The 13,174-nt window shown below is 44.1% G+C and overlaps 1 protein-coding gene across 1 annotated transcript in view; it reads right to left on the reverse strand.

Annotated features, from left to right (window-relative positions):
• malrd1 (MAM and LDL receptor class A domain containing 1) overlaps positions 1–13,174 on the reverse strand; it is a 272,050-nt gene that overhangs the window by 60,745 nt on the left and 198,131 nt on the right. The window contains exons 22-23 of the mRNA XM_078200291.1: positions 10,579–10,857; positions 19–144 (exon numbers count right to left, since the gene is read on the reverse strand). Coding sequence (XP_078056417.1) covers positions 19–144; positions 10,579–10,857 — 405 coding nt within the window. The remainder of the gene's footprint in view (positions 1–18; positions 145–10,578; positions 10,858–13,174) is intronic.

Here is a 13,174-nt window from a genome sequence, read left to right on the forward strand (position 1 = left end):
TCCCATTTGCTTTCCTACCTGAGCAGCTAGATTCATCGGATTTGAAATCTCCACAGTCAATGACACCATCACATCGCTGTGTTACTGGGATACACTTTTCACTGGACCCACAGAGCAAAGAACCATTGAAACAGTGTACTGCAGCTGGAGAAGATAATCAGCCTTAATTTTACTGTACCAAAGTAGGACAATATTTTCTATTGATATCATGAGGAAATATGGAATGTAACATTTCCATTTGGTCTTTCAAACCCATTCCTTCTACATATTTGTACAGAAGTTGTGAAGTTCTGCTGAAGGCATTAAGCCTCATTAAATGTGAGGCCCAAATTTGAGCAGCCAACATTATTGTCCTGTTCTTGATCCATACTCATAAATGGAGATGCTTTGCACCAAAGCACACACATAATTTCTTCATATAGTAACAACCATCACGAATACTCCCTGACGCTCAAATATTGTGACACAATATATAGATTACTTAAATGCCATCGCAAATTTTGAAAAGAAATTTGAACAAAGATGAGTTTTGAATAATGAACATGCACTCTAAATATGCAGTGACTAATTTTATGATTCAGAGACATATTGTAGCATTAAAAACTGACAGGGTAGAAATGTCAATTACTAGGGGACAAAGGTTTAGGTAAAAGGGGGAAGTTTAAAGGAGGTGGCTAGATAAAGGGGGAGGTGGCTAGATGGGTGGAGAACTGGCTTGGTCATAGAAGACAGAGGGTGGTAGTGGAAGGGTCTTTTTCCGGCTGGAGGCCTGTGACTAGTGGTGTACCGCAGGGCTCTGTATTGGGACCTCTGCTTTTTGTGATTTATATAAATGATCTGGAAGAAGGAGTAACTGGGGTGATCAGTAAGTTTGCAGACGACACAAAACTGGCAGGACTTGCAGATAGTGAGGAACATTGTCAGAGGCTACAGAAGGATATAGATAGGCTGGAAATTTGGGCAAAGAAATGGCAGATGGAGTTCAATCCTGATAAATGCGAAGTGATGCATTTTGGTGGGAATAATGTAGGGAGGAGCTACACGATAAATGGAAGAACCATAAAGGGTGTAGAGACGCAGAGGGACCTGGGTGTGCAAGTCCACAGATCTTTGAAGGTGACGTCACAGGTGGAGAAGGTGGTGAAGAAGGCATATGGCATGCTTGCCTTTATAGGACGGGGCATAGAGTATAAAAGTTGGGGTCTGATGTTGCAGATGTATAGAACGTTGGTTCGGCCGCATTTGGAATACTGCGTCCAGTTCTGGTCGCCACACTACCAGAAGGACGTGGAGGCTTTGGAGAGAGTACAGAGGAGGTTTACCAGGATGTTGCCTGGTATGGAGGGGCTTGGTTATGAGGAGAGATTGGGGAAACTGGGGTTGTTCTCCTTGGAAAGACGGAGGATGAGGGGAGACTTAATAGAGGTGTATAAAATTATGAAAGGCATAGATAGGGTGAACGGTGGGAAGCTTTTCCCCGGGTCGGTGGTGACGTTCACGAGGGGTCATAGGTTCAAGGTGAAGGGGGGGAGGTTTAACACAGATATCAGAAGGACATATTTTACACAGAGGGTCGTGGGGGCCTGGAATGGGTTGCCGGGCAAGGTGGTGGAGGCGGACACACTGGGAACGTTTAAGACTTATCTAGACAGCTATATGAACGGAGTGGGAATGGAGGGATACAAAAGAGTGGTCTAGTTTGGACCAGGGAGCGGCGCGGCCTAATTGTTCTTTGTTTCTCGTTTCAAGGCTTCATTCTATGATCATCTTGCTGGTGCCAGTACAGAGCAAGACTGCGGATAGTTGGGAACCTGTCTCGGGGGCAGGGAATTCATATGGTGTTCGTGGAAGTGGAAATGAATAGGGTTGGGAAGCACTTTCCGATCAGGGCCAGTGTGATCTCCTGGACTCGTTTCGATCGCCTCAGGGGGTCGGAGAGGAATTTCCCAGATTTTTTTTCCCCCATATTGGCCCTGGGGTTTTCACTCTGGGTTTTCGCCTCTCCCTGGAGATCACATGGTCTGGAATGGGGGGGGTAGGGGTGAGTTAATAGGTTGTGATGAACAAAGCATCATAGCTGTGAGGGACAGCTCGGGGATAGGATATTAGTATGTAGATAGGCTGGAAAATTGGGCGGGGATCCTGGATTCAGGATTCAATCCTGGACCGGGGAGCGGCGCGGGCTTGGAGGGCCGAAGGGCCTGTTCCTGTGCTGTATTGTTCTTTGTTCTTTGTTTTGTTGAGATGTGAAAGGAAGCTTTTTACACAGAGGGTGGTAAATGCCTGGAATGCACTGCCAGAGGAGGTGGCAGAAGCGGATACAATAGCAAAATTTAAGAGGCATCTTGACAGATACATGAATAGGCAGGGAATAGAGGGATACAGACCACATAGAAGCAAAAGGTCTTTCCTTTAGAAAGGCGTCATGTATCAGTGTAGGTTTGCTGGGTCGAAGGACCTGTTCCTGTGCTGTACTGTTCTTTTGTTTGTTATTAGTGTCACAAGTAGGCTTACATTAGCACTGCAATGAAGTTACTGTGAAAATCACCTAGTCGCCACACTCCGGCACCTGTTTGGATGCACTAAGGGAGAACTTAGCATGGCCAATGCACCTAACTAGCATGTCTTTCGGACTGTGGGAGTAAACCAGAGTACCCGGAGGAAACCCACACATTCACGGGGAGAACGTGCAAACTCCACACAGACAGTGACCCAAGCCGGGAATTGAATCCGTGTCCCTTGCACAGTGAGGCAGCAGTGCTAACCACTGTGCCACCGTACTGTTCTTTGTTCTTTGAGCTAGTTGTCTGCCTGCTACATGCGAGAAGAGGAGGGATGTTACTCAGCAATTTAAAATCCCATGTGTAAGATGCCTGCAATTTCTGACACCAGTCCTGCAAAGAAAAGCTAAGTGTTGTACAATAATGAGACAGATCGTGATGTCCATTATGGAAGGGTTCAGCATGGTAACATGCTATCGACACACACCATCCTCTAGCAACAAGACTAAATACAAAGCAACAAAAATAATTGTGTCACTGGAAGTGTTTCACTACTGAATGGATCATTTCATTCATTTCAGTAATGTTAAGCATAATACAGTTCCTAATTGAAAGAAAAATTGTGGCCTCTTGTTATAATTCAATCATGCAAATGTGCATTGTTGCTGCACCGATTATTCAGTGTAACATTTTTGTTTGTTCATGAAAATGTGCAGACTTGGAATTGAAGGAGAGGTTAATCTTCTTGCTAACCTCTATCTAATCCTATTTCATTGGTACAAACACATGCAAAGTTGTATTGTCTGCCAGCCTGAGTTTCTCATATCAAATTCACTTTATGGCTCCTGTGGCCATAACCTTCCAATAACGGATCTTCTTTGTAGCTGCAAAAATGTGCATAGATAGCTGAAATGAGTTGGGAACTCACTCTCGCTGTAGATAATGGAGTGGATTTTGGAGAGCCTTGCAAAACTATAAATCTGTTCATGTCCACATTGTTCTCAGCAAACTGATAAAAAAAACAATGAACTCTTATTGTAGATTGATATTATATCTCGTTTTATTTGCATTTTAAAAAAATGCAGAATTACTATTGTAGACATAAGAGTTAAAATTGATTGCTGGAAACTTGCATTAAAATGCAGCTGGCTGGCAATCAGTGCTAGTTTTATTACACACTGATGTCTAACTGCTGGTGCCGGACAGGAGGACTTGTGGTGCAGTGGGAGTATCTCTACCACTGGGCCAGAAGCTCCAACAACAATCCCACTGTGTCCAACACAAGGATTTGTTGGCCACGGAGGGAGCTTTCAATGTGGTTCAGCGGGCTGATAATCAGCTCGGAAAGTCTTCCACTCCTTCCCCAAAGGGAACATAACATCATGAATGTGAAGATACAGTAAAAAAAATGTTGGTGCTTGGTATATCGTAAATGAAAATATATCTTGCCTCATTCTTGTCTGACATTATCTATTATACTTTTCCAAGCATACGTAGTTCCAGTCCTCTTAATTTTTGTCTTTTTTTTTAAGCAAATGACCACTGTTGATTGGCCCTTATCCCATACCTTTGTTCTTAAATGATATTGGATCATTTCTTTATTCTCTCTCTCATAGTTAGTTCATAGAATCACAGAGTCCCTACAGTGCAGAAGAGGCCATTCGGCCCATCAAGCCTGCACCAACAACAATCCCACCCATGCGCTATTCCTGTAACCCCATATGTTTACCCTGCTAATCCCCCTGACACTAAGGGGCAATTTACCATGGCCAATCCACCTAACTTGCACATCTTTAGACAGTGGGAGGAAACCCAATGCAGACACGGGAGAATATGCAAACTCCACACAGACAGTGACCCGAGGTTGGAATTGAACCCGGGTCCCTGGCGCTGTGAGGCAACAGTGCTAACCACTGTGCCACCGTGCTCCCATGTTGTAGGTGAAAAAGATTGTATGAGTATTGCAATTCTTCCATCCCACAATTCATCTGCATCTTGAATGCCCCAACATTTGTTTCTGTATTATCCAGTAGATTATTTCAAATATTTAGTGCTCTTTGAATAAAGAACTTCCATTTAAAATCCCTTTTAAATTTAACATTTGTTTCTTTCAATTTATGCTGTCTTATTCTACTGCTCCAACTGACCTCTAAGTAATATGCAGGACTCAGTCAGAACTTATTCATTTTCATGCTACCTTGGCAACAGGTCCATATTCCTCTCGTGAGTTTGACTGAGATTGTGTTTTCGATCTTGCTTGATGCCCTTTAATTACTGCTTATAATGATTTTTTGAATGTTACTCTATTCTAGGTTTCACACACTTGGCGCACCCGTGACCTGGTTTGTAATATCTCAGCCTCCAGTCTGCTCTCAATATTCCTTGGGCCTATCAATAATTCTGCTGCTGAGAACTCAAGCTACAATTCCATCACCCCAATCCTTGAAACTGGCTTCATTTATCCCATTCACCCTCACATCGCTCCATGGTTTGTCAGCCAAAGAACTCCTTGAGTGAGACCTCCACAAAATGTCTCCTTGGAGCTGGGCAATAAAACGGGGCAGAGAAGTAAAATTCACTTCAAACTTTTGGATCGCGTAAGTTTAAGTTGTAGAGAACAGCAGGATCAAGGAGGCGCACCAGGCTATTGCTTTGAAATATCTCTTGTTTCAGTTTTCTGAAGAACCATGTTTGGATACTTGCCGTCACTTTTTTTGATATCATGTGCTGTTAAGGAATTTGGCTCGTTATCTGCAGATGTGCCACAATGAGCTAATCTGTCAGAGTTTATCTGTGTTTTGATGATGCGTTTCATTTTCTTCATAAATTGCAATTGGGTACTTTTATTAGGAGTGTTGCAGTCTGCTTATCTAGGAAATAAACTATGAATGATACCATCTGGAAACAGCAGAGCATAATGAATCTGTCTTTGGATGGTTAAGTGTAAGCCAGTACCTAACAAAACTGTGTGACCTTGCAAAATAGAGGAACAATCATTATGCACTACACAGTGCATAATGAACTTGCATTGTTTCGTGATATCTATATTGCATGTGCATCTCAGTTATCCGACAGCAAAGTGTTCTGCATCTTTCCCATGAAGAATGTCTGGGTGTTGTTTGGATGAAACAATGATCCCGTAAGGTCCATACAGAAGAGTTAATCAGAAACTATGTAGCTTGCACACACAGTGAAAAATCAGTTAAACCAATTCCCCACACCTCTATAAGCAATCCCATGGAAAACAAAACCATGGCGACAATTAAAGTTTATGTTTTTGGAAAAGTGCAATTAGCCCCAGGAATCAAGGTTTTTTGCGCGTTGTTCATGGTCTTCGTTGCAAAGGAAGAAGTCCCACAACAACAGGTTAAATTTCAACAGGTTTATTTGGAATCACGAGCTTTCGGAGTGCTGCTCCTTCATCAGGTGAGTGGAGAGGTAGTTTTAACAAACACGGCATCATTGCTTCATTGCAAAGGTGTGGAGATGCCGGCGTTGGACTGGGGTAAGCACAGTAAGAAGTCTCAGAACACCAGGTTAAAGTCCAACAGGTTTATTTGGTAGCACAAGCCACAAACTTTCGGAGCGCTGTTCCTTCATCAGGTGAGTGGGAGTCGTGTTCACAAACAGGGCATATAAAAACACAAACTTAATTTACAAGATAATGGTTGGAATGCGAGTCTTTACAGGTAATCAAGTCTTAAAAGTACGGACAATGTGAGTGGAGAGAGCGTTAAGCACAGGTTAAAGAGATGTGTATTGTCTCCAGTCAGGACAGTTAATGAGATTTTGCAAGCCCAGGCAAGTCGTGGGGGTTACAGATAGTGTGACATGAACCCAAGATCCCGGTTGAGGCCGTTCTCATGTGTGCGGAACTTGGCTATCAGCTTCTGCTCAGCGATTCTGCGTTGTCGTGTGTCATGAAGGCCACCGAGGACAACGCTTACCTGAAGATCAGAGGCTGAATGCCCGTGACCGCTGAAGTGTCCCCCAACAGGACGAGAACACTCCTGCCTGGTGATTGTCGAGTGGTGTTCATTCATCCGTTGTCGTAGCGTCTGCATGGTCTCCTCAATGTACCATGCCTCGGGACATCCTTTCCTGCAGCATATCAGGTAGACAATGTTGGCCAAGTTGCATGAGTATGCACCGTGTACCTGGTGGATGGTGTTCTGATGTGAGATTATAGCATCCGTGTCAATGATCCGGCATGTCTTGCAGAGACCTTTAAGACTTGATTACCTGTAAAGATTCGCATTCCAACCATTATCTTGTAAATTGAGTTTGTGTCTTTATATGCCCTGCTTGTGAACACGACTCCCACTCACCTGATGAAGGAGCAGTGCTCCGAAAGCTTGTGGCTTGTGGTACCAAATAAACCTGTTGGACTTTAACCTGGTGTTGTGAGGCTTCTTACTTCATTGCAAAGGGCCAGAGATTGTTATAATAGACCGTGGTTTGTTTCCAGTCAGTGCACTGAGTTCCTATAGCTACAGAATCCACCACCATCTGACATTGCAATACAGCCCACAATTGAATGGTGGTATCGAATGATTCAACAGGGTGATCAAGGACAGTCTGAGGGCTAGTGTGTCGGAGAGGAAAACATTTGAGTGACCCATTCATATCCTACTTTGCACACGTTGATCCACCCTACACACTCTGACAGGAAAGACACCACAAGCCAAATGTTTGATAGGTTGCATCTTTCACATGTCGCTGACCATTCTTAAGCCATCACCACAATCCAATGAGAATATCAGAGCAAAAGCAGACGTAAAATTGCAAAGTGACAACGTAAAGCAAAGGCATAGTTTGAGAATCTAACAGGTGCATGAGAACTACAATTTGAAATGGAGATGACTGCAAATCATGACTGCAAATTTGCATCGTCTCTATCTAGACCACAGCAGATCAACCGGTTGCTTGGTAACAATACGAAACAGTTGGTTGACAACACAAATGGAGCTCGAGACACTTGACAGTGAGTAGACCAGGATACTTTGAGGATAGCAATTGTGAGAGTAAATTTCGTTTCTGATGAGCAACTGTGATATTGATCATCTGCCTCATTGAGTTGATGACACAGAACACCAACCTCAAATTCATAATCTCAGCGTAGTTATCAGAGACCTTTGTGTTACAAAGACTATTCCTGTAGCAGCTGGTGTGGCACTCTGCCATGCAAGGATGTTGTAAAAGCTTTACTTTGCCATTCCCCTGCACACCCACAGGCAAGCAGGGCACAAATCACTGGTCTGCTTCATATATCATAACACGTTTGCATTTCAGAATTCTGGCCATTATCATCTCCCTGGTATATCATGAGTACAGCACTCCAAATCAACCCCACGCTTAGAAATGGCAGTGGAAATACTACCGGTGTCCTATGTCTGTCAGACCTACAGCAGTGAAATGACTCTTGCTGTTAGTGTTCTTAGTCTGCTCTACAAAGCTGCATCAGTCAGCCCTCAGCCCCAAAGACCCATTGGTTCTTTCCAAATGTTTGTCCAATTTGCCTTCTCACATGGCATTCGGTCCTTCCTCTAATTTCCAAGGAATATATATGTTGTAGATAGGGCAATCCATCACTGCATCCCACCCGGACCTCTGAGGGAAGTCCCAGGGAAATGTGAAGGGACAGATCCATCATGGATTTGGTATAAGAACATAAGAACATAAGAAATAGGAGCAGGAGTAGGCCATCTGGCCCTTCGAGCCTGCCCCGCCATTCAACAAGATCATGGCTGATCTGAAGCGAATCAGTTCCACTTACCCGCCTGCTCCCCATATCCCCTAATTCCCTTATCGATCAGAAAACTATCTACCCGTGATTTAAACATATTCAACCAGGAAGCCTCCACCACTTCAATGGGCAGAGAATTCCAGAGATTCACTACCCTCTGAGAGAAGAAGTTCCCCCTCAACTCTGTTCTGAACCGGCCCCCCCTTATTTTGAGGCTGTGCCCTCTAGTTCTGGTTTCCCTTCTAAGTGGAAAGAATCTCTCCACCTCTTCCCTATCCAGCCCCTTCATTATCTTATATGTCTCTATAAGATCACCCCTCATCCTTCTAAACTCCAACGAGTACAGACCCAATCTGTTTAATCTCTCCTCATAAGCTACACCCCTCATCTCCGGTATCAACCTGGTGAACCTTCTCTGCACTCCCTCCAAGGCCAATATATCCTTTCGCAAATAAGGGGACCAAAACTGCACACAGTACTCCAGTTGCGGCCTCACCAGTGCCTTGTACAGTTGCAGCAAGACCTCCCTGCTTTTATATTCTATCCCCCTCGCGATAAAGGCCAACATTCCATTCGCCTTCTTGATCACCTGCTGCACCTGCAGACTGAGTTTTTGCAATTCGTGCACAAGGACCCCCAGGTCCCTCTGTACAGTCGCACGATGTAATTTTTCTCCATTTAAATAATATTCCAATGTACTATTATTTCTTCCAAAGTGGATAACCTCACATTTGCTAACGTTATATTCCATCTGCCAGATCCTCGCCCACTCGCTCAGCCTATCCAAATCTCTCTGCAGACTTTCCGCGTCCTCCACGCAATTCGCTTTCCCACTCACCTTCGTGTCATCAGCAAACTTGAATACCCTACATTCAGTCCCCTCCTCCAGATCATCTATGTAAATGGTAAACAATTGAGGCCCCAGCACCGATCCCTGCGGCACGCCACTGGTCACCAACTGCCAACCAGAAAAGCACCCATTTATCCCAACTCTCTGCTTCCTGTTAGATAGCCAATCCCCAATCCACGCCAACACCTTACCCCTAACTCCGTGTACCCCAATCTTCTGCAGCAACCTTTTGTGAGGCACATTATCGAACGCCTTCTGGAAATCTAAAAACACCACATCCACCGGTTTCCCTCTGTCAACCGCACTAGTGACATCTTCATAAAAGTCCAGTAGATTCGTCAAACACGACTTTCCCTTCATGAATCCATGCTGCGTCTGCTTGATCGAACCATTCTTATTCAGGTGCTCTTATTTCCTCTTTAATAATGGACTCTAGCATCTTTCCAACTACGGACATTAAGCTAACCGGCCTGTAGTTACCCGCCTTTTGTCTACTTCCTTTTTTAAACAGCGGCGTAACAGTAGCTGTTTTCCAGTCAGCCGGCACTACCCCAGAGTCCAGCGAATTTTGATAAATTACTACTAACGCATCTGCTATTACCTCAGCCATTTCTTTCAGTACCCTGGGATGCATTCCATCCGGGCCCGGGGACTTGTCTACCTTCAGTCCTATTAGTCTACCAAGCACCACCTCCTTAGTAACAGTAATTGTATTAAGGACCTCCCCTCCCACCAACTCTCGATCTCTAATATTCGGCAAACTATTTGTGTCTTCCACCGTGAAGACCGACACAAAGAACTTATTTAACGTCTCAGCCATTTCCTCGTTTTCCACTATTAAACCCCCCTCTCATCTTCCAAGGGTCCAACATTCACTCTAGCCACTCTATTCCTTTTTATATACTTGTAAAAACTTTTACTACCATTTTTTATATTTTGAGCTAGTTTTCCCACTCCTCTTACCCTGGAATCGAAGAATTCTTCAGATAAAAATGAAAGGGATATCAGTACTATATGGTCAAAGAACAAAATTTGTCTCCTTTTCTGGTTACCCTGAACCACTCCTGATTGTATCCCCTTCCCCTTTCATGGCCTGAGAACTACAGGGCATCGAATTCAGACTGCAGCCAACTTCCTGCAAAGACCATCCACAGCTTTCCTGTCTCATTTAATATCGGGTGCACCTACTCATTCAAACACAGGATCATTCCTTGTACTCAGTAAATTTCTGAGACAATGGGTGGAATTTTCCCACCCTGCCTGCCATGGGAATTGTAGCGGGTTGGACATGAAAAATGCAAAAAATCCGTTGACCTTGGGCAGGATTTTCCGGTTTTGAGGCGAGCGTGACTGGAAAATCTTGCCCAATGTTTTCATTGCCAGGTTGCTGTTAATATAATTGAAAGAAAGCAGAAATTTAGTAGCAACATTTGCATGGTGACTATAAACTACATCATTAGGGACAAATAATTGGAACTTACAACAGCCAAATTCATCTTCGTTGGAAGAACAGTCTGGAACTCCATCACATCGGAGCAACGATGGAATACATTCTTCATCCGTGCATCGGTATTCTTTATCTCCACATTGACCCTGAGGAGGCAGGGTGCCTGGAACCATAGTTGAGCAGTTTGATTCGTCGCTTCCATCTGTGCAGTCTTCTTCACCGTCACATCTCCATGGTGGATGAATGCATTCCTTCCCATTCAGACACTGAAATGCATCTGGGGAACAGGTCACTGGCCGAGGCGGAAGTGGTCCTGTGAGAGGAAAGAGAAATTGTTCTGATGAAAGGTCATCAATCGGAAACCATGGGCTGGGCTTTTACCCTTGAGGCAGGTAGTGGGAGTCTGGAAAATTCCATATTTGGCATGCCCACCTCAGGAAAAGGCACCCACAAGGACGGCGTTTTCTATGTGGGGCAGTGGGTGCGGGCTGCGGTCAGATGAGCCAACCTGGAAAAATGTTTGGAGGCACCCACAGGTCCTGTGTGGTGTGGGGGCGGTCTGTTTAAAAGGTCCATCTCAGTGTTATGGGGCTTTGCCCCAGTTATAATAAAAACAGGAAGGCCCTCTAGCCTTCATCTTTCACACACCCATATGATCCCCATGCCTAATCCATGCCACCTCAAGCCATTCCCCTATGGTCCGTCATGACCCCTTGCCTTTGCATGCACTACCAAACAATTCATGTGCCCCCTCATTTTCCCAATGCCAAAATGTGACACTTCCATGTCCATTCACCCACTATAAGCATATAGGAAAAATGAACCCTATAGTGATAGTAGGATAACAGAATAGTCATCATCGATAACTTTCCACATTCTTCAAATAAGCACTTTTGTACTGTAGCCAAATAAAATTGTCAATCAACCAGACCCTTTAAATTATTAAAACAGAAACTGCTAGGACTTCAAACTTCTTTATCCTGTGTGAATGAACATTGTGACATTGACAGCATAGATCAGAGAGCAAGAGCTGTCAATCAAGCAATGATTTTCCTGGGGCACAGGTGTTTCAGTACGCTTACAAATGTCTGGGCTCTCAATCACAAATGCATAATGACGTTTGGCTGAGGGCCCAGGAACCCATTTCCTGGTTGAAACATCTCCCAACTTTCCCAATACTGGTGCCAGTGCCCCATGAATCAAAACCCAATCCTCCCACACCAATCTTTGAGACACGCATTTAACTCACTGATCTTAATTCCCCACTGAAATTTTCTCATAGCTCAGATTATTTAGCTCCTAGATGCTCATACTCTTTATGCAGAACTGCTTTCCTATTCCTACCTATGTCATTGGTACCATGCCCATTGGTATGTGGACTATGACAAAGGGATCCTCCTCCTCCCAAAGCCATTCCCCTATAGCCCACAGCAGATGTCCCAGACTCTGGGGATATAGCCCTATGGGGGTCTTAGGGGGCCATAGGGTTTGGGGGTATACCTTGGCGTGGGAGGAATGAGAGCTATAGGGACCTTTGGAGCTATAGGGGACCATTGGGGCCATATCTTGTCATGGGGGTCATGATGAGGATCTTTAGAACTGAGTGAAATGAGGTCACTTAAGAGTGAATTACATAGCTGTGGGTCTGGAGTCACATGTAGGCCAGACTAGGTAAGGTAGTTAAAGTTTGTTTATTAGTCACAAGTAGTGACTTCACACTGCAGTGAAGGTGGCAGATTTCCTTCCCTAATGTACATTATTGAACCAGATTGGTTGTTACAATGGTGGTTTAATCAATAAACATTTCATTGAATTCAAATTGCTCCATCCACTGTGGTGCGACCCAAACCCAGGTCCCCAGAGCATTACCCTGGATGTCTGGATTGCTAGTCCAGTGACAATACCGCCGTCTCCCCCTGGCATTAATGGAGTAATGACAAGCCCATCTTGGGAGCCTATCACTCCTTCAGTCCAATAGGATGGCCACCTTTTCAAAGTGTCTGAAGTACCTGGTTGTTTCAGGGTGTAAGCGACTTTTCAAATGCAAATTAGGACCTTAAGACTCCAATTGCTATTTGAGGTTAGAAAAGGTTGGAGAACGCATTATTTCTGAGCCATATCTTCTATCTACTGCATATTTCTCATAATGGTGACAGTGCCTACGTTACAGCTGAAGAAAGATTTTCCAATCAACAGCTTGGTGCGTAATGAATGTAGTCAAAACTGCAAAGTTGAAAGAAAAGGTCTTTGACAAATTTTTGCCCAATTAATGACTTTTGACCAGGTACATCTTACATACTGGAGAACTGAATTACATTTCATGTCAAATCTTTATTAAAACTGCAGAACGCATGCAAAAATATGCAACTGAATATTTAATGCAATATCCTGCCTTCTATGTTAGCATTGTGCCATTTGCCTTCCAAATCCATTTTGAAGGGGCACAAGGGAACATCCATGTCTGATCAAATTCTTACAGAGAGACTGACATTGTATTATTCCTTGGTTGCAAAGTTTACAGTGCCTTATTAGTGCCCTGCTGTTTACATTGGAGATTGTTCTGGGACAACCCTGAACAGCGGAAATAAAATGGCAAAGAGTCAAGAAAAATTGATTGGAACCTCAGCCTA

Source organism: Mustelus asterias, chromosome 2, assembly GCF_964213995.1.
Source record: "Mustelus asterias chromosome 2, sMusAst1.hap1.1, whole genome shotgun sequence".
NCBI lineage: Eukaryota > Metazoa > Chordata > Chondrichthyes > Carcharhiniformes > Triakidae > Mustelus > Mustelus asterias.